This window comes from Akebia trifoliata, chromosome 11 (assembly GCF_017979445.1).
Source record: "Akebia trifoliata isolate Shusen 1 chromosome 11, ASM1797944v1, whole genome shotgun sequence".
Lineage (NCBI taxonomy): Eukaryota > Viridiplantae > Streptophyta > Magnoliopsida > Ranunculales > Lardizabalaceae > Akebia > Akebia trifoliata.
Genome location: NC_141385.1, coordinates 20,047,070 through 20,069,441, shown reverse-complemented (window position 1 = coordinate 20,069,441; position 22,372 = coordinate 20,047,070). Strand labels below are relative to the sequence as shown.

The window sequence follows — 22,372 nt, the reverse complement described above, 5'->3', positions numbered from 1 at the left end:
AAAAAAAATTCTAATTTTATTTGCTGTCAACGGACAGCATAACCTGCTTAAAAAAAATAAACTATACATATAAAAAGGACAAATAAAAAAAGCATTGATAATTAACAAATCAAACATATATAAAAATAGAATCCTAAAGAAAAAAAAAAAACTAAAACTTCAACATTCATTATTAATCTTAAAAACAAATATAAAAATTTTGTTGAAGGATGCATCACACAAATTTTTTTTTTTTTTTTTTTTTAACAACGATGCTTAAAAATAGAATCCCAAAGTAAAAATAAAAGAAAACTTCAACATTCATTAATCATCATTCCCTCCACAATTAACCTCATGATCTCTTTAATTACTTAGGGTCATTCTAAATAACCCTCGAGCGATCCATAATAATAAAATAAAATAAACAAAATAATACGAACATGTAAGAGCGAAATATTCATAATCCAAACATACGATCAATGATTGAACCGAAAAAGATGATAAAAATAAAATAAAAACGGTAAACTAATAACTAAAAACAGTCTAGGTTATTCTAGCAATGCTCCCCTTACTTGGGGTTTTTCAAGTTTGATCCTCGAAGGTCCCCAGTGGAGTCGCCCTTGAAAGCACCCTCGATCCGCGAGGTACGCGGATCCGCTTTTGACCCTTGAGGTTTGGGAGTCGTAACTTAGTTATTACGGTCTAGGAACAGAATATAGACTCGAAACGGATAAAAACGACTAATCTACAAAAGAAAAACTGATTTTGGGGATCACATTACGGGGTTGGAAGGTGTTAGGCACCAACCTTGCCCGGCCAATGCCGGTCTCTACTTATTCCAAATAAGACTACATTGCTAATAACAAAACCTAAATAAAAAATAACAGAAATTTTACCTTTGATACGCAAAGATTTTATTCCCTCAGATCTGATAAAACTGCTCCTTGTACCGTACTCCTTTCTCCGTTCTGTCTCCGGATCTGATTTTTAATCTCCGAGGTAAGGTATTTATTTCTTAGATCTGGATTCTTCGAATTTGTTATGGATTTTGGGGTGTTTTTGAAGGGCTTTTAGGTGTTTTTCAAGCTAAAATCGAAGTATGGGTGTTAGGTAAGGAGTTGGGGCTTCAAAACTAGGGTTTATGGGAGGCTTTGGAGGCTTTTTTGACCTACTTCTCTTAGAGTTTATGATTTTATACGAAAATAGGGTGTGAGGACCCCTATTTATAGATTTTTTTAAGGGTTGATTTAGATATAATTAGTATTTTATTAGAATTCTTTTAGTTAGAGTTATATTTTAAGTAGAATTGTTTTAGGTAGAGTTGTATTTTAATTAGAATTGTTTTGGGTAGAGTTATATTTCAATTAGAATTCTATTAAATAGAGTTATTATTTAATTAGAACTCTATTAGGGTTTTGACTTTTGATCTTATTTGATTGACTTTAAGATTTTGACTTTAGTCTTAATTGATTGACTTTAATATCTTGACTTTAGTCTTGCTTAATTGACTTTAACTTTGACTTTAGTCTTACTTGATTGACTTTAATACCTTGATTTTAGTCTTGCTTGGTTGACTTTAATTTTTTGGAGAACCCCCCTCTATTATATCTTTAATTCTTTGGACCCCCAAATGGAGGGGTCCCTGAAGAAATATCTTGGCAACCCTCAACAATTTTGCCTGAGAGCCTGATTAATCGATTTCTTTGGTTCAAAATTTTAAATTAATTTCATTAATATTTCACTTTAATTATTTAATGTTTTATTTATTAATTTCAAAATTTTTAATTATAAAAATTGTGAAATTATCGTTTTGCCCTCGGAGAGGACTTTTTGTGTTTCAAGTCAGTTTTTGATGTTTTAGGATGTTTTGAAATCGGTTTTTCATAAGGAATTCAATGGGAATGTTGATTTTGTTCATTTATGAAGTTTTTTGTGTGAAATGGTCGTAAACTTTATGAGGGGTATTTTCATAATTTTGTTGAATTCTGTGAAAATTGGCAAAATGATTTATTTGGTTTTGATTTGTTGTTTTATGTGTTTGAATGAGTTTTCCTAAGCGTAGCGTAGGCTCTAGGGTTGTTTTGATATTAGGGGTATTTTGGTAATTTGATCATTTTTTAGTGATTTTTATCGTAAAGCTTCTTTTTGTCTAAAAAATGATGATTTCTAAGCTTTTGGGGTTATATTTTCCTAGCGTAGCGTGATTTCTACAGTTTTGTCAGTTCGAGATACGTCATCCGGATTTCTGAAACATATCTGGTAATAAAATGAAGCGTTGAAATAATCATCCATCATTTGGAACCGTTGCGATCGGGTTGACGAGTTGATTAATCAGGCGAGTGCAAAAATGGGGTGTCTACAGTAGTAGGGATCCCCTCTCAGAGAAAGCTAGTGCCTGAGGCAAAGAAAAGAGAAAAAAACATAAGTTAACAATATACAACCAATCCAACCCCTCTTCATCTCCACACCAGAGCACTGAGACCTCAGGCTCCGTCGACCTCTTGGGTACCAAAGCCTTCACCAGTCTGGACCCCCTCACCTCAGAACCCATTTCGAGCAAACCTTCCACCAATTGCATAATAGGCACCAAAGTACAGGCAGGGTCAGCAAGCTTTGCCTAACAGGTTTAATAGGGTGTTTACCAGGTTGTTAATGGTATTATCAGAATTACTCTCAATCTTACTTAAAGGAGAGTATCTCATTAAAAGGCCACTAAATCCTGAAGTCGAGAAAGGACCAAGGTACAATCCTAGCTTGTTTTATGAATTCCATATGGGTGTTCCAAGGCACTCTACAAATCAGTGTTGATAGATCAAACACCAGGTCTAAAATTTGATAGACAAGAAGACACTCATATTGGATGGACCAGCAAACTCCACTCAACAGCAGAACATCAACCAAAACCCCCTACCTACTCACAATGAAAGGCGAAGTAGGCACAGAGTGAATGTCATTCTCGGGGAGCTCGATTTTAATCCATCAATTTTGATAGCTCTCATAGGGTCAAAAATTAGGATTCATTTGGCAAGGGAACCAGAGACGTCAACGGTTAACACTATCAACCAGTACATGACACACTTATCTCAAGATTCACGTTTGCCACTTAGAATGGCTGACTTCACCATCCATCCCACTCATCAAAATACTACTACCAGACCACCTCTCATTATACCCTATACATCGCCAAGTCCTTAGAATACAACTTGACCCCCTCTTTGCACTCCATCCTCATGACTACTACTTATCATCCCTTATACTCCATCAACCCCTCAAGTAGGTCTTCCTATCACCATAACAACCAAAACACAACCACCACCCCTTATCCTCAACGTAAAACCTGATCCTTTCCCAATGATCATATGTTCACCAAAGCCATCACCACGTCAGCAGGGGTCGATCCAATGAAAAGGGCGATGTTGGCTGACATTGGCCATATGACAAAAGCAGGGAGATGCCAAAGAATGGCAGTAAAAGGGATAAGCATTAGGGAAGAGACAAAAGAAACAACAGAAGGAACAATGGATGAGGATAAAAGAAAGGAAAAGGGAAAAAGCAAACTGAATAAAGATGGCAAGAAAAGAGAAACAGTGAAAGTATCAGATAGGGAGGCTGCAAACTTCAGTAAGCTCATTTACAAGAGTGAGCATAATATCGTGGACCAACTGAACAAGCAGTCGGCTCAGATCAGTATTCTAGGTCTTCTAAAAAAATTAGAGGAATATCAAGAGGTACTACTGAGAGTCCTGGGAAAGTCACATGTACCTACAACTACCTCACCAGCATAGTTGGAACAGACAATAGGTCAGATCATGGCTCCCAATCCCATTATCTTCATAGAGAGTGAGTTTGTACCAGAGGGATGAGGACACATCGAACCTTTGAATATCATGGTCATGTACAAGGGCATGATGGTAGCCAAAGTACTGATTGATAATGGCTCAACTCTCAATATATGTTCTCTCGAAACCTTTCGAAAACTCAATGCTGACTGGTCGCATGTCAAACCCAACAATAAAGTTGTCTGAAATTTTGATGTTCAAGAAGAGACTCCTTGGGAGAGGTAGATCTACCAATCACCATAGGACCTTGTACGTTCGAGGTCATGGAAATACCAATGACATTCAACTTGCTGCTGGACAGGCCATGAATCCACATTGCTGAGATAGTACCTTCTTCTTTGCACCAAAGAGTCAAGTTTATCATAGGGCATAGGATGATATTGATCTTAGTGAGAAATCTTATCCTAGCTGGGAGAGCTCCAGACGTGTCGTTTATTGATATAGAGATGACCAAGGACAAAGTATTATACCATTCCTATCAATTTGCTGCTGTGAATCATGTCGAGAAGGGGAAAGAGAAAGTAAAAAACATAACTATCAAAAGTAAATCTAACGGTCGAGTGAGTCTTGAAAAAAATTGGTTATAGACTTAGATAAGGGTTAGGACCAGAAGGAAAAGGGAAAGCCACTCCAGTTGAAGTAAAAAAACACACTCCTTATTTTGGTTTGGGGTTCAGACCCACAAATAGGGACATATCTGATATGAACGACAAAAGAAGAGAACTTCAACTAGCAAGAAAGCAAAATCGTGAACCAAACGTTTGAAATCTGGGCAAGATTCCTCACAGCAGCGTTAGCTTTCCAAATTTTCAAGCCAAACTTGACAGTTTATCAGAACAATAGCCAGCTAGTAAGCCGAGAACTATAAGTTTCAAGTCCCAACACATTCAAGAAGACTTAGTTGTTGAGTCTCAACTCTCTTTCATGGAAGGCATTGATGTCCTATACAATAGGGATTCTAATGAGAATCTATCAGAGACAACCCGAGAGCTTGCAAAAGTAGAAATCACAATGAATAAAGAAAAATAATCACCCTTTCCTATTGGCATCGACTGGGCATCAGTCATCATCCTACCAAGCTTTGGGGGGGGGGGGGACTATGCCCAACCCTAACAACAATCAATCGGAGATAATGGTCATTTTCGAACTATCAAAAAACCCATTTTCTCATCTCATCTGCCCCCTTAGAAAAGGAGAAGTCTTGAACAATTAGGAGGAATTCATTTTAACCCTTGGGGCTGTTGAGGCCTCAAAAAAAATGTCATTAGACAAATCTAATTTGCCCAAGGATCATAACAAGCCCTCGTCCTCAAGGAAATACTGTTTTGGGGTCTCCCTATCTTTACTTATTGGGCTACGTCCGTTGGTTTCTCTTTTTATCATGGAGGGTTTTCCAAGTAAAAATCCCATTGTTCTCATGCATGTCCTCTAGATTTTTCTAGAAAGATCTTCTCCCTTCATATTGAAGTTTTTCCACAGAAAAATCTCGTTGTTCTCGTGTGATTTATTTGCATTATTTTGGTTTAAATTAGTTCCTTTGATTTTGTATTTTACATTCAACGGGAGTGAATATCCATTAGTTTGCATATGATGGTAAAGGCGAATGATTTCCCAAAAGAGTTGTGATAATCGAACTCCCTTTTCTGTATGCTCTTTATATGTTCTCTTCATAGAATCGTAAATCCTTTGCTTAGGGATACACAAGGATAGATCTTTATGAATTTGTATGCTTTTATGGAGGGAGCGTACATAAAAAGAGAGTTAGATTATCAGGACTCTTCCAAAAATTAGTTGAGAAATTTTACTTAGAGAAATGCTAAATTGGTGTCGTTTTTGGCCAATGCCCCAGACGCCCTATGAGGTGTTGGCTCATAGTCCAACAAATGTTTGACATGTGGTGCAATGACATCAATAATAGAGAGAGCTTCTCTCTCTTGTCCGCTACCCACATATTTATTTTTTTTAATTTCAAATTTTAAAAATGGTCATTGGGCCTACATTGATTATCACATTGACAATTTAAGAACACAACCTTTTAGATTTCATGAAAATAGTTATATTTAATATATATATATATATATATAATATATATATATATATATATATATATATATATTATATATATATATATATATATATATAATTTTTTGAGCTTGATCCAAGTGTTGAAAATGGACGACCACCGTGCATCAAAATTTAAAAATAAAATTCAACGGTGAAAAATTATTATTTTTTAAATTTCATATAATTTTGTCCTCTTCAACTCCATTGCATCAGATCATGCTTTTAAATGTTATAAGATTATCAAATCAGAAAATTTACTTTTTTTCACTATGGCCAAGAGAGAGAAAAAGGCATCCAGCGCGTTGGCCAAAGATAACGTGCATTTTAGCATCACACTTTTACTTAAAGGTGTACTTAGTAGAAAGGTTTGATAACCTTTCCTTACCTGCTTTTCATTTAATTTCGATCTACTTGGAAGGTAGACACAAATCCGCCTAATTCTACCACTGCCACAGATGAACGGATTTATTGGAAGTCTTGCTGACTAAATTTTCCAAATCAACGGAGGTAAGTTAAGTTTGTCTCATTAAGTAGAGAAGTAAAAAAACCAAGACAAAAACATATTATTATTTTAAAAATTAAAATCATATTATTTTTCTTGATCAACTTTGAATAGGGATGGGTCCTCCTTATTGATCCATCCATATTTCTCCTTGAAAGGGTTGATTAGGTTTTTTGGAGGGTAACCATCAGCAATAATGCAGTCCTTCCAAGAACTTCCTCCATCTAAATCCCTAATTACCTCCCATAAGCAACTGTTACACTTAAAGCCTCCTCCAAAGTTGATCATAAGAATTCTATCACCTTTCTTAAGCCTCTTTCTTGCCTCCATGTACCTTAACACATTCCAAATACTACTAGCAGATGTGTTACCAAATCGATGAAGAGTCATCCTTGCAGGCTCTAAATCATTCTCATTAAGATCCAAACTCCTCCCAACGCCATTGATAACTGCTTTTCCACCCGCATGGAGACATAATTTGATTAATGCCAATCTTGAAGTTAAGAGTAGTTGCTACACTACTAATTCGAAAGGCTGATATTATTATATAACGAAATAGTTCGCTTAAGGGCAATACCTTGGGTACCAATTCTCGAAGGAGTAGCAGACATTGGAAGTCTCCTACTCAAATGAAACCCTAGGTTTCCCAGGTCATCTTCCTTCTGCATGCAATATTGGTAGGCTTCATCATTTTCTCCCAAATGCGTTCAAATTAGGCACTTCAATTTGAACATCGCCTGATGATGTCTAAAACTGGAGTTGTTCGTTAAAAGAATAGAACAACCACCCAATCGAAATAGACAATTAGGGAGCATCATTGATTTATCGTTCCCTGAATACCAATTTGGGCTGATAGATTCTGAACTGACAATTATAGCGAATGCATTTTCATGGGATATAAATATGTTTTGGACTATATTCATAGAGATAAGACAGGCACTACACCCCATTCCGGAGAGATTGAAGGCCTTGATATCCTCTATCATCTTGTAATGGTTGATTATGTGAATCATAAATTAATTCTAAAAAAAAATGCGGAAATAAAACTTAAGGAGAATTATTATCTGAAAATGCCCAAAATTTATGGAGAATCATAATCTGAAAATGCCCAAAATTCATATAAAATACATACCTCCAGCCATTGATTTTCATACTCTTGCGCTGTGAATCTTTCGGTCTCAATTTGGCACTTCCAAAATCTGATTCACTCTTTAATCGATGGTGTAAAAATGAAAGAGAGATTGAGTGAATTTTGGGGACCAAATGGAGCATAAATAACCGGATTTGATCGAGGCTTCCATCAAGCACTCGTCTACATCTCGGTTGGTTGCCACAACATGATAGATTTTGGGTCACGTTTCTTAACGTCAAAAAATGTGATGGTTGAAGACATTGTGGGCTACTAAATAACTTCGAAAAAGAGGGGTTTCGTGGTTTTGTTAAATCTGCCGCAAGAATCGGAAGCTAACATTCTCCCACTTGGTCCACAGTACAAATGTCTTATCTTAAACCCATCGATAATCAGTATTAAGTAATAAATACACGAATCATGACGATAAGTCCTCTAATGACGAGTATTACCTTCCATGTATTACAATGTATTTATTTCTTAATATTATACTTTATGTGGTAACATTTCTTAATGAATAAACCTTACGTTTATTCTGGTCTTACAAAAATAAAGTTTCTCAAAATAAATTAAGGTGCACATAAATATGAGAAAACATTACAATTAGAAAAATTTCATTAAATAACATTGTACATACAATGAAAAACTACATAATGGAACAAAATTCCATATTTACTACATGATCCTTGATTTCAACGGTGGCATGCCTTTAGTCAAAAGATCAGCGATCATCAATTCAGTGCTAACGTGCTTAATGACCACTTTCTTTTCTTTGACACGTTCCCTTATGGCTAAATACTTAATGTCGATGTGTTTACTTTGACTTCCACTTTTGTTGTTCTTAGCCATGAAAACAACAACTGAATTGTTGCAATACATTCTCAATAGCCTGGAGATAGAATCCATAATTCTAAGCCCAGATATGAAACTCTTAAGTCATACGCCATGCGAAGTAGCCTCAAAATAAGAAACAAACTCGGTTTTCATAGTGGAAGTGACAATCAAGATCTGCTTGGCACTTTTCCATGATACAGCTCCACCGACCATCATAAAAATGTAACTTGATGTTGATTTGCGTAAATTAACACAACCAGCAAAGTTCGAATCTGAGTAGCCAATTACTTCCAGATTTTCCATCCGTCTATCCATAAGCATGTAATTCTTAGTTCCTTGAAGGTACCTCATCATTTCTTTGCATCTCTCCAGTGGTTTGAACCTGAATTACTCTGATATCCTCCCAACATTCCCACAACAAATGCAATGTCAGGTCTTATACAAACCTGAGTATACATTAGGCTTCTGACAGCAAAAGTATATGAAATGTTTTTCATTTGTTCCTTCTCAAGATCATTCTTCAGACATTGGTTCAAATTGAACATATCACCCTTCACAATGGGAGCAACACTTGGTGAACAATTCTTCATCCGAAATCTCTCTAAAACCTTATTGATATAGGTTTCCTACAATAGACTCAAGATACCTTGAAATCTGTTTCTATGGATCTTAATGCCAAAGACATAAGACGCCTCACCCATATCCTTCATATCAAAGTTTTTAGAAAGAAATTGTTTCACCTCATGCAGTAATCCCTTATCATTGGTTGCTAGCAAATATCATCCACATATAAAATAAGAAAACAAATTTTACTCCCACTGACCTTCTGTTATATACATTGATCCATAATATTTTCTACAAAATCAAATGAAGAAATTACATTATGGAATTTCAAATACCATTGGCGGGATGCTTGTTTTAAATCGTATATGGATTTCTTGAGCTTGCAAACCAATTGCTCACCATCACTAGAGGGGAATCTTCATGTTGTTTCATGTAAACCTCCTACTCTTGATCTCCATTAAGAAATGTTGTTTTCACATCCATTTGTTGCAACTCCAAGTCAAAATGGGCTACTAATGCCAAAATACATGCAAGAAATCTTTCTTAGATATAGGAGAAAAGGTCTCCGTGTAATCGATTCCTTCTTTTTGAGTTAATCCTTTAGCAACGAGTCTTGCCTTGTATCTCTCAATATTATCTAATGAGTCTTTTTTTGTTTTAAAGACCCATTTACAACCAATGGCTTTTGCACTATTAGGTAACTCAACAAGGTTCCAGACTCCGTTACTCTTCATAGAATTCATCTCTTCTTCCATGGCACTGTACCATAATTCTGATTCTTTGCAACTCATGGCTTGCAAAAAGGACTCGGGATCATTTTCAGCTCCAATGTTGTAGTCAGATTTTTGCAGATACACAACATAATCATCAGAAATTGCTAACCTCTTAGTTCTAGCAGATCTTCTTAATGTCGCATCATTATCTTCCTCATAAGTATGAGGTTCAACTCGTTGTTCAGAAGTGTCGGGCAACTCTTGAACAATCTGATCTGCCGGAATGTTGTCAACAGCTTGTTGAACTTCAATGATTGGTTGTTCTATACCAGTTTGTACTTAAGGGGCGCTGTGAACAATAACCAATCTATCACCTGAAGTGGAAGGTTGAGATTCTGGATGATCCTTCTCAGAACCTGTAGTCCTGATTTGATCGCTCCCACTGATCAAGTCATTTTCAAAAAACTTTGCATTTCTTGATTCCACAATCCCAGTATTGTAAGATGGACAAAAAAATATGTAACATTTAGACCTTTCAGCATATCCAATGAAATACCTACTAATGGTCCTTGGGTCCAACTTTTTTTCTTGTGGATTATAAATTCTTACTTCAGACAGATATCCTCAAACACGCATATGTCGCAAAATCGATTTCCAACCCTTCCATAATTCAAATGGCATTTTAGGAACTGTCTTGGTTGGAACTCGGTTTAATATATACACTACCGTCTTAAGTGTTTCAGCCCACAAGGAATTAGAAAGATTGGAGTTGCTTAGCATACTCCGCACCATGTCCAATAATGTTCGATTTCTTCTTTCTGCCACACCATTCTGATCCGGTGAACCGGGCATGGTGTATTAGGCAATTATCTCATGCTCTTGAAGAAACTTTGCGAATGGCTCAAGTGCTTGTCCATCCTTTGTGTATCTGCCATAATATTCTCTACCTCTATCTGATCTCATGATCTTAATTTTCTTGTCTCATTGTTTCTCTACTTCAGCCTTAAAAATTTTAAAGACATCTAATGCTTCATTCTTATTATGAAACATGTAGAAATACATATATCATGAATAATCATCTATGAAGAAGATAAAGTATTTCTGACTATGTGAGTCCAAGTCTGGACTACATATATCAGTGTGTATGATTTCTAATCTTTTAATTCTTTCTATGGAGATATGACCTAATCTCCGGTGCCATAATGTAGAGGAATCCTCATTAATAACACATCTTTTAGTATCAGTTTTAACATGCATAGCATTGTGGGTGGCATTATTTTGTAAATTAATGCAGCAAAGACCATTAGATAAAATATCATTCCCAACACAATCAGATTTGTAAAATAAACTAAAAGATGTTTCTAAAAAGTGAAAGGAATATCCAAAAGGTACAAGTCTTGAAATTGAAATCAAGTTTCTAGAAAAACTTGGAACATAAAAGGTCTTTTCTAACTATAAAATAAAACCACTACTTAAAGTTAAATAGCATGTCCCTACAGCCTCCACATGTGAGTCCATCTTGTTTTCGGATAAGATGCTTTGCTCACTTCTCACTGACTTCCTTAGGTTTTGCAAACTCTACAAGGAATTTGAAATGTGGATTGTTGAACCAGAATCAATTCACCATGTGTTAATATTTACATTAACCATATTAGATTCATAAAATATAAATGAGATTGAATTATCTTTGTCCTCAAGTCATTTCTTAAATTTAACGCGTTCCTTCTTCACGTGTCCCTTCTTTTTATAGAAGAAACACTTGAAATTTTTCTTGATATCAACTTGGGGAGGTATTTTACCTTTTCCTTTCTGATTAGCCTAAAATTTGCCCTTTTCTCGGGTAACCAGTATTGCACTCTCACCCAGTTCCATCATTAACCCTCCTTCCTCTTGAACACACATGGTTATGAGTTCATTAATTGACCATTTGCCTTTATGTGTGTTGTAAAAGATTTTGAAGGGTCCATATTGATACGGAAGGGTATTCAGAATGTAGTGCACTAGAAAGGACTCCGACATTTCAACCTCGAAATTCTTTAATTGAGCCGCAATATCCCTCATATGCATGATGTGCTCATGCACACCTTTGACATTGGTAAGCCTTAGGGATGAGAACTTCATGATTATGGTACTTGCGAATGCCTTCTTTGAAGTAATGAATTGATCATCAATAGCCTTTAGTAAATCCCAGACATTATCATGCTGATCTATAGAACCACGAATACCAACAGAGATTTTTGTCTTAATAAACATTACGTTGAGGTAATTAGATCGCTCCAATTTTTCATAAAGCGTAATGTCCACTGTAGAACTAGTATCGAAAATTACAGGTGGTTCGTCTTTCCTAATAGCATAATCAATGTCCATCCATCCTAAGTGAAGAAGAATTTTCTATTTTCATACTTTATAGTTATCATCCTTTAATTCGAGAATATCACATCGGATATCAGAAAAATTTACAGTTTGTGAAGCTGTATAAATTAAAACATTACATGTTTATATTAAAATTGGGACCTAAATAATTTCATGTTTTACCAACGTAAATCATGCTTAAAAATTGAATCTAATGACCAAAATTGCCTGTGGGCTAAATTTTTAATTCAAAAGATTCAATCATTCTTTATGATAGAATATATCAAATTATTCACTTAATTCGTAATTATAAAGGGTATATAATTTGATATATATTCTATCTTAGATTAAACTTTATGATAAAACTACAAAATTATTAATTCATAATTCCTATGGGTAAGTTATGAATAATTTGATATTTTATCCTAATTAATTATATAAATATAATAAAAATTCCTGTGGGATAAAACTTATTATATTAAGTATAATTAATTATAATTAATGTCTAATTAATCTTTATGTGATCCTAATTAATTATAATTTTATTTAATTAAAGATGATGTGACTATTCTCTAATTAACTAAAATTATATGGATCACTTAGACATTATTGTTTTGTGCTTAAAATTTAAGTTTTATGAGAATATATTGTATAGTTTAACTATAATTAAATGTTAATCTTATGCACTTAATTATTCTCATAATAAAACTTAATAATTTACATAATTAATCATAATATTATGTAAAAACAATATTTTAAGTATAAATATGCATAATTTAGAAACTATATATTATGCATATTTCTTAATAACATGCTTTTAAATCATATATTCTCATCCAACATTTTGCATAATTAATTTAAACAAATTAATTATTTCATGCAGATATAAATGTGAGCATAATAATAATTAAAATTCGCATATAATCAAACAAACTGAATATAAGATGCATAAATAAATAAATAAACAAAAGGTGGGCATGTTGCTAAATAAACGCCTAAATATTTTTAGAATTTATTTTATTTTATTTATTTATTTTATTTATATAAATTGGTATTCTTCAAACTTCAGTCGATCTGATTTCTATCCGATTTCGATTCGATGTAACTCATCAGATAAAACTAGTTCGAAAAATCACCATTTTAACGCCAAAAAAAAATATAAATATAGTTTAAAAATACAGAAAATTTAGAAAATCCAATATCCTAATGATTTTTAACCTTAATAAGCATTAAACTAAAATTTTTAAAATAAAATTTCAGTCAAATCGCATATTTCCGAATGCAATAAAATAAAAATAACAAGGCAGAGATTATGGAGGCTCTGATACCAAATGTGAGTCATAAATTAATTCTAAAAAAAAATGCATAAATAAAACTTAAGGAGAATCATAATCTGAAAATGCAAAATGCCCAAAATTTGTAGAGAATCATAATCTGAAAATGCCCAAAATTCGTATAAAATACATACCTCCAGCCATTGATTTTCACACTCTTGCGCTGCGGATCTTTCGGTCTCAATTTGACACTTCCAAAATCTGATTCACTCCTTAATCAATAGTGTAAAAATGAAGGAGAGATTGAGAGAGTGAGTGAGTTTTGGGGACCAAACGGAGCTTAAATAACCGGATTTAATCGAGGCTTCCATCAAGCACTCATCCACATCTTGGTTGGTTCCCACAACGTGATAGATTCGTGGGTCACGTTTCTTAACGTCAAAAAATGTGATGGTTGAAAAACCATTGTTTTTACATATGTCTTATGAACCGTCCTCATAGATATATAGTTATTTATAATTATATAAAACATAAACTATATAACTTATAAGTTGTAGGGTTGGCTCAATGGCAATTTTGGATCAATAAGTGGTTAATGCATGTACATCAAGAGTTCGATACCCTGTATGAGCATCAATTCCTCAGGGGCCACCTGCGAGGGTGCACCCTTAGTTTCCTGGTGTGTGCACGTTGCACATGCCTCAGGACCTGGTCTGTCGTCTATAGGGATACCCAATTATCAAGCAAATAGTTAGGGTAGGGGAATTCAAAATATTTGAAAATTTTGAAATTTTGAGTTTTGTTTGGTTAGGTCTAGGTTTGATTTCCAGTCTTTCAATCGGGTTTGGTAAAATTTTGGAGGAGTAAACTTAGACTCGAATCGATTTTTATCTGTTTCTATTTGTTCTAAACCTATTCAGGTTTGGTCCATGTTTTCGTTCTGATTTTCGGTTTGAGTAACGGGTTTCGATTAAAATGTACACCCCTTTCTCACCTTCAATCTCTAGCCATAAATCTTGATTTTTCTTCTAAAAATGAGTAAAATCTCGAACCTATTGGGTAAAAATCTTTATCCTTGTCAACAACACTTAGATTCTCCCTCAACCTTAATAACTTAAGAACAAGATATTATTTTTAGTGAGGTAGAAGATCATGGACTTTAGTTAGAAAATTGAAGGCTTTTCTATGTCGATGAATTGATTGAAGATGAAGTTGAATTGGTTAAATAATAATTTAACCTAGAGGTTGATCAAGAGCTTCAAGATCAAGGGTTTTGTGGGAAAGTCAAGGTTTTCAGCAAGGGATTGAATGATGAGGGCTTTTAGGTCAATTTCTTTTAGTCTCCCAATCTAGACTATGATCAAAGAAAATGCCAATTAGCTTGATAACGCAAGGTATAACAAATATTTAAGAAAATGCGGATGGGTGCATGTCCATGGTTTTTAAACTCGTCCGAGACCGAGACGTATCACCCGAGTGAACTCGGTATCAGAGTTGAACGAGACCAACTCACAAAGTCATTTTTTGACCGAGTTTTACGTCTTATAGTGTAATTTTTTGAGTTATCTCACGAGACGTCTCAAACGTATAGGAAAACTTGTCCGAGACATCTCGGTATCGGAGCTGAACGAGACGAGACACGATACTGAGTTTAAAAATCATGTGCATGTCTAAATCAACCAAATATTTGCTAGGCTGGCCGAGAGTCCAGTTTGATGATAGCTCCTCATGTGGAAAGTGCACACATATGGACAACTCATTAGAATAAAAATTTATCGAACACTTAAAACAGCGAACGCACAATGCCTAATATCTTCTGAAATACTCTTTTTTTTTAAACCATGTAACCTCTTAGGAAGATCTTCTCATGGACCTAAATTAGAAATTCAACTTGATTGGTGATTTCTAATCACTAAGACAATTTTTCAAGGTTGCTTTTAGATCACTTTTGTTATTCAAATTTAGTGTCTATTATATATATTGTTTTTAATTTATAGATGTATCAAAAGTTGGTTTGAATATCACAAGATTAGTACTTTCAATTAAGAGCGTGACAAATAATTTGTGCCTTCCGAGATTGGATAAGAGGAGATCTCATTTAGGTCCTATCGTAGACACTGCCTTTGACTTTCTAAAATGTTTCAGGCAATAACAGTGCCTTAAGAAGGCTAAAGCAACTACTAGTGCTTTAATTTCTGACAACCATTATCCTTACAAACTTAGTAATAAAGGTTGTTTTGCTCAAATGAATTACTACATCAACAATCCAACACCACAACTCTTTAAGTATGATTGAAAAAATTTATTAAAAAAAATATCAAAACCCAATTTCTTTTGAGGAAGATCCAAGGTTTTGAAAATGGATAATTACCAAACTTCCACATAACTCTCAAATCTAAAATAAAAATTCAACGATGAAAAATAATATTTTTTGAACTTTTTTTCAAAGTTCATAGAATTTTATCATCTACAATCTTAACACATCAGATCATGTTTTTGGATGCCACAAATACCCAATGACCCTTAGTAAGGGTGAAATCCTTACTAACTTAGTAAGATTAGTCAGTCGGACTCTTAATTTTACATACAAAGGCATTTTTGATGATTCCAATTACCAAGTTACCTCAAGAATACCGATCAGAACTAATTCCCAAATATCAATATACTCCCAAAACTTCTCTAGCTCCTTCTAAGAGCACTCTTAACTTCAACTCTTCTTCAAAATAAAATCTCAAAATTGATCTAAGATTTTGAGAAGAAATTAATCTCTCTTTTAAACTTGTAACAGTTCCTGAAAGCTTTTATATCTCTAGTCATATTAATTGTTTGTGGTTGGTCACAGAAGTGTTCAGGGTCACCTCAAGCATAAGGCTGCACTAAGGCATTCGCCTAAGGCTCCAAAATTTGAGAAAGCCCCATAAATAATAATAATAATAATAATAATGAATTTAACAGTTATCCAATTAATTTTTTTTATTTTAAAAAAGTACTATTATTAATTTTTTATTATACACACCTCCTTACATGTTGGAAATAGTAGGTTTTTTCAATTTATTATTATTATATTCCCTTGTAGTTGGACTCGTAGGCAGTGTGAGAGTTTCCCAAAAATAAAAATAAAAAATACTAATAATAAAAGATCTGGCAAGATATCTTAAATAAGATTCCCTCAAAGCCAAGCTTCTAAATAAAATAATTTTCTTTTAGGGACAATGACCTCAAACACCTAATTTTTAAAAATATATATAAAAAAACCCCTTATGAAAAAGTAGGGACTCTTTAAAACTTATTTTATCAAATATTAGTCTAAAAAAGATTTTTAAAACGAAAATGCCATAATTACCCTTTCAACGAATTTTGAGGTTTAAAGAAACATGTTTATTTGAAAATATTTGAAGTAATCCTATGTTTTAAAATTAATGACATGCCTCTTGACTATGGTCATCTCTTATATAAAAATGAAAAAAAAAATTTATAAATGAAAAAAAAAAAAAAAAAAAACCTTATTTTCTCTTCTCAAAACTAGTGATTTTTAATTGACATAAATAATGATAATGATGGAGCTGTGTATGGTTATCATCATCATCAAACTAATTTGATATATGTATGTTAGATTTATTAATTTTTTTATAATAATTAAAATATTATTCTATAATTCAACTTAAATGAATGTTCATCAAATTGATTCAACTAAAAAATTAGCAAGTCTACTTAAATGAATAAAATAAAATTATATTGATTTTAATAAATAAAAATATTTATTTTTATTTTCACAAAAATATTAATAACCAAATTACTTGGTCAAGTCTTTTATTTGACTAGGTATACTTTTAAATTAAATCACTTTGTAAAGTTGTTAAAAAGGTATTTCAGGTATTTTCTTAAAAATCTTCCAAAGATCCTTAATAGGTGAATATTTTGTTAAGTGGGACATAAAAGGTCCGTATTCCTTTTTGGGGGACTAATTGGTATTCTCAATAAAGAGTCCCTTATCTCTCTTACACATTCCATCAAGCTAAAAAACAAAAAACCAAAAAAAAAAAAAAAGTCCAACTAACCTTACTAAGGGTCCTTGGGCACACTTTGTGGCATCAAAAAGCGTGATCCGATGCTTCATGGTTGTAGAGGACAAAACTCTATGAATTTTGAAAAAATAAAAAATTCAAACAAAGACTATTTTTTGAGAGTTATGTAGAAGTTCGATAGCTGTCCATTTTCAAAACCTTGGATAATGCCAAAAAGAAAACAAAAATTGAAAAAAAAAAAAAAGTTAAAAAATCCACCCACATTTCCCTCTAGACTTAAAAAATTAGCCTATTCCATTTAAAGTTTAGAAATAATACTCAAATATTCCATCGGATTCCCACAAAATGATTAGCTTCCACAAAAATATTAAAACAAACATTATCTTAAAACTTAAAATAATTTTTATTTTTATTTTTTAAACTTTGGAAAGGATATATTAACAAAATTTGAATATAAAAGCTTAATTAATAATTTTGTATCACAAAAAATAATAAAAATGATCTTTTATTATTTAAATAATTAATTATTATTTATATTAATATATTAAATATGAAAAAGGCCTAACTTTAAAATTTCGCCTTAGGCCTCAACTTGTAAAGAGTCGGCCCTGGCAGTGTTCAACTTCGCCCTACAGTAAAAATGTCCTTGTAACTCAACCCTTTTAATGAACTTATGGTTGAGAAGTTATAAAATCAGAGCACGTTTGAGATTATCCATTAAAGAGAAGATTGAGACAAGAGGACAAACACAAATTTTCTAGACATGCCACATGGTGTATTTGAACTCTATGTAGATATGCACAAAGAAATGTTGGGTTTGACATGAATAAATTTAGGTTAATTTGTAATGTGATGATAAAAAATAATGTCATAAAGTCGTCAAGTAGTTCGACCTTTGGGGGTTAGTTTTAGGAATAATGATGAATGCGTGCTGTTGGGTACATGGCTGATGTGGTATAGGTACAGAATCACACATCTTTTTCTTGTGTATCCTGATGAAAAAATCTATGATTTTGAGCCCTTACTACATTAGCCACGTACCTAACCGTGTATCAAAATAAAAATCAGGTGCATTCATCACGACTATAGTTTTAATGAGATGGTGGACCAAACATTCATGTTTCAATTGGGTCAAAAGCATGGTTGGACCCAACTTGAGTCCGACTGACGCCCAACTTGGCATTAGGTCAAAACTTGGACCGGTAATTTTGAACCACAAAATCGGGTTGACATTTTAGAGCACAGACTAGAATCTGTTTGGGATTTAGATAAGATCTCGGTCCACTCTTCGTAAGGCAAGGGTTTTTAATGTACTAGCAAAATAGGTTATGCGCATTGACCTATAAATGCTCACTCATAAATGTGTCTCTAAATATATTACATTAATCCCTAAAATATAAGAGTGATCTCCAAGAAAGTTTTGTTTGTCCTCTTATTTCAATAACCTGTCTGGAAATATATTATTTTAGATGGGATCTGGTCTGTTCTCTATCTCTTCCTGATAGTGTGTTTTTTTTTTGAATTATGGTTGTGATGTATTTCCTTTAGTCAGCTGGAGCAATTGGAAAAGTTAAAGTGGGCAGGACACTGCGCTTGACCCTAAGCTGACATCGAGCTCTGCACAGATCCACAGATGTTTCACTTCAGATACGAGTTAAAAGTATCATTTTGTGCATACCTCTACATCAACTCAGTTTCGAGTGCAATGTCCCGTGCAATCACTTTAGGACAACTTGAACAAATTTTATATTAAACAAAATTTTGCTTATCTAAGAAGAAAAACCTTCTATGTGATTTGGACATGTGATCATAGGGACAAGTCCCATTCTAAACATGATTTCAAATCTCATTCATGGACGAAACTGACTCTGTTGAAATAAATGTTGATTAATTTTATTTAAAATTGATTCAAATAAAATTAATTTAATTTATTCTAAATTGATATTTAAAGTTATTTTATGATTGGTGTACTTTTTGTTAAAGTAAAAGTAAATATTTTTTATTTAGAACTTTTCTATTGATTGATATCTTTTCACATGAATTGATGATTGTCAAAGTACTTTTTGACTATTCTTTCAAATGATTTGTAAATCCCACATTACTTTCTGAATGTTTTGGAGAGATTTCTAAACCTATAAATAAGATCGTATTCTCAACTCTTTCTTCATTTCAAAGACTCTCTCCTTAAGAGCTCCAACTGACTTTTAACTATATGGAATTAATAATTATTTTTTATTATATATATAATAAGAGAGAGAGAGAGAGAGAGAGAGAGAGAGAGAGAGAATTAAATATTAAAGAGGGTCATCCAAATTTGGATAGACACCAAGACTGATCCGAAAGGTGTCGAAGGGGCCCACAGGGTACTTAACGAATTCTTTGATCCGAATAGGTGTCTAGTGGTTCCAATGGGTTTCATACCTATCGAGTTTCTTAATCCATTTACGAATAGATGTGACTTTTATAATTGTTATCTATTTATAAAGATTAATTCTGTTAAAAATAAAATAATTCAAACTTTCTACAAAAAAGAGGCATTTGTGTATCCGAGATTCTGTGTGGCAGATTTTCTAAAAATAGTGCAAATTTTCAGAAAATATGCAGTTATGATAAAACTAGGCTCTGTTGTATCTTGAAGACAAGTTCGCCAGCAACCCATCTGCATCTTCGTGTTCAATCGGAGTGGGGGTATCTGTTGTCTATAAGACAACGTAGATAACTACGTGCCTCAGAGCAACTTTCTTCTTTTTCAAGTTCTATATTTTGAAAATCTTGGCTGAGTCATTAAACTTGGATGAGTCAATTGGGATTTTATTTTTATTAAAATAAATAAATTTATATAATTTACATATTTATTATTTAAATAAAATATGCTTTCTAATTACCCTATTTAAATAAAAAAATTTATAATTATTTGTATATAAATATTTATTAATAAATAATTACAAACCGAACTGAATGGTTTATCTCATTCGAGACAACTCTATCTTGTTCAAGAATGAGATGAGATTTCAAATCGAGATTTGAAACCATGATCTCAAAAGGGTGTGGGGAAACCTTGTGATATATTATAAAAAAATTGAAATGCTTGTTGTTACAGAATACTGATTTCTTATGGCAGAGAGAGAAGAAATTAGAATAAATCTTGATTTTGAAATTGAATGTAATAGAAAAATATTACCTAAAAAAGAAATGGTTGAGGCGTGCATAAAGCACTGTCCTAAAACGAAATTCGCCCCTGGTACGGTACCACAGTCTGTAGGCGTTCGTTCTGTAGGATTCAACAACCCACGTATCCAAAAGGGTACTCTAAATTGGATCGTAACTTCAAACTTGATTATGTTGTGTGCTCTCACAACGAAGAGTAAAGATGTACTGGTAGTCGAAATATAAAATAGCAGAGAAATCAAGTGTGTTTAAATCAACTAAATATTGGATATAAATTAAAGAGAAAGTGACTGTTTAGAACAGTCACAAACCTATTCCGAACAGACACATTGTGTTGGTCATTGGTTCAAAATAGACACATTGTGTTGGTTCAGAATTTCAAAACAGAATTAAAAAAAACGTCTAGAATTTTTTAAATAAAATTGGGCTTTGATAATTAAAGCAAAAACGGGCCTTTGTGCGCACCCACATGAGGTGTAAATCTGAGATTTTGCACGCCCCCTTGCGCGCACATTGTACGTGTGCAGACGCATTAAGGTTTTCGGACCAGTGGTTCTAAATTCCAATTAGAACCTTGGGTTTTCCTCTTGGGCCCCCATATGCGAGCGTGAACCCACCCACTACTTTTATCCACTTTAAAGCTATTAGAAGCACAACTATTTAAGAATTGCAAATCAATTCTTTTCCTAGTCGATGTGGGACTAAAATTACTCAAGACATAAACAAAACTATAAACTAAACTTAAAGCAATAAAGTAAAAAAGCATAAAGCAAATATGGGATTGAAATACCTTATGGTTAATAGATTGATTTACCATATGGTTAAAATTAATTGAACATTAAAGGTTTTCCAATTCAACCCTCTAAATTCCAACAATCCCCCATATGAATGTAGAAAACTCAAAATAAAAAAAGATATAAAAATATATAAAGAGAGTACTTTGAACAACCATGTTTCAGTATATGTGTCTTTTGGACTTGAATCTTACCTAGTATAAGTCTATCGGATTTACAAGTCGATCAGTAGACTTTAAGCCTTGAACTGTCAACCTTTAGTGTAAACCAAAATAAAAAACTATACACACAGGTTATGTAAAGCCCCGAGTTTTCAATTTGTATCTCGAGGAAAAATAAATAGTAGAATTTTGAAAAAATCTTGAAAGTAGGACTTAGAGGTAAAACTTTAGAATATTTATGATCATTTTTAAGGAAATCTGACCTCTCAATTGAATTCAAAATGATCGAAAAACATACTTTAGCCTGAAAGCACGCTCAAATGTGAGTCTAAATATAAAAGTTACAAAATTCTCAATTACCGAGTAAGACCAAGCTAAAAAGTGACTTTTTGCTAGAGAAAGAATTATTAATATTCGATTACACCATTGGATTCGTAACGAAAAATTATTGAACATGGAAAATTTACTTATCAATTTCAGAGTCCAAAAAGTCGAATTATCGTCAAAAAAGAAAATGACGTCAATTTTAGGGGTCACCTCAGGGTAAAAATGTAAATTTTTGTTAGAGATAAAATTTGTAGAAATTGACCATACCATTAGATCTGGAACAAAAAATTAGATAAAATAGAATATCCATTTATCAGTTTTGGAGTCTGGACGGTCAAGTTATCGTCGATCGAAATAATAGGCAAAATACCGATTTCGTCCCAAGATATATATACAAATAAATTTTTTTGATCTTTTTCACTATTCACTTTCGTTTTAAACGATCCAAAACCAGCCAACCCATTTTTAAATTTTTTTTTTTTTTCGATTTTCAACATCGGATTCGTCGTAAACCGCTCGCCGTCGACTTCCGACGCAGAAGGGAGAAAGGTCCGCAGCCTCAACATCTACAAAACCCACCCAAGATCTCTTCATTTCATCTTCTCTTTCACCCCGTATCGTCAATAATCAGTCGTATATATATATAT

General features: G+C 33.2%; 1 protein-coding gene and 1 pseudogene across 1 annotated transcript; both read right to left on the bottom strand.

Moving 5' to 3' along the window:
• Positions 1-6,471: 6,471 nt before the first annotated feature.
• On the bottom strand, positions 6,472-7,397 carry LOC147391100 (3-ketoacyl-CoA synthase 12 pseudogene; annotated as a pseudogene).
• A 791-nt stretch (positions 7,398-8,188) lies between these two features.
• LOC147391099 (secreted RxLR effector protein 161-like) lies at positions 8,189-8,698 on the bottom strand. Its single transcript, XM_086458996.1, has 2 exons — positions 8,490-8,698; positions 8,189-8,402 (listed from the first exon to the last, which is right to left on the bottom strand). Exons 1-2 carry the CDS (start codon positions 8,696-8,698, stop codon positions 8,189-8,191), a joined length of 423 nt encoding a protein of 140 aa, XP_086315122.1.
• Between the last annotated feature and the right edge of the window lie 13,674 nt (positions 8,699-22,372).

What these genes read in the sequence shown, in the direction of transcription:
- LOC147391099 (XM_086458996.1), bottom strand. Translation starts at nt 8,698, where the DNA reads ATGAGGTACCTTCAAGGAACTAAGAATTACATGCTTATGGATAGACGG. An exon ending in ACTTCCACTATGAAAACCGA is followed by an intron (nt 8,403 to 8,489) that starts GTTTGTTTCTTA and finishes TTCTATCTCCAG; the next exon opens with GCTATTGAGAATGTATTGCA.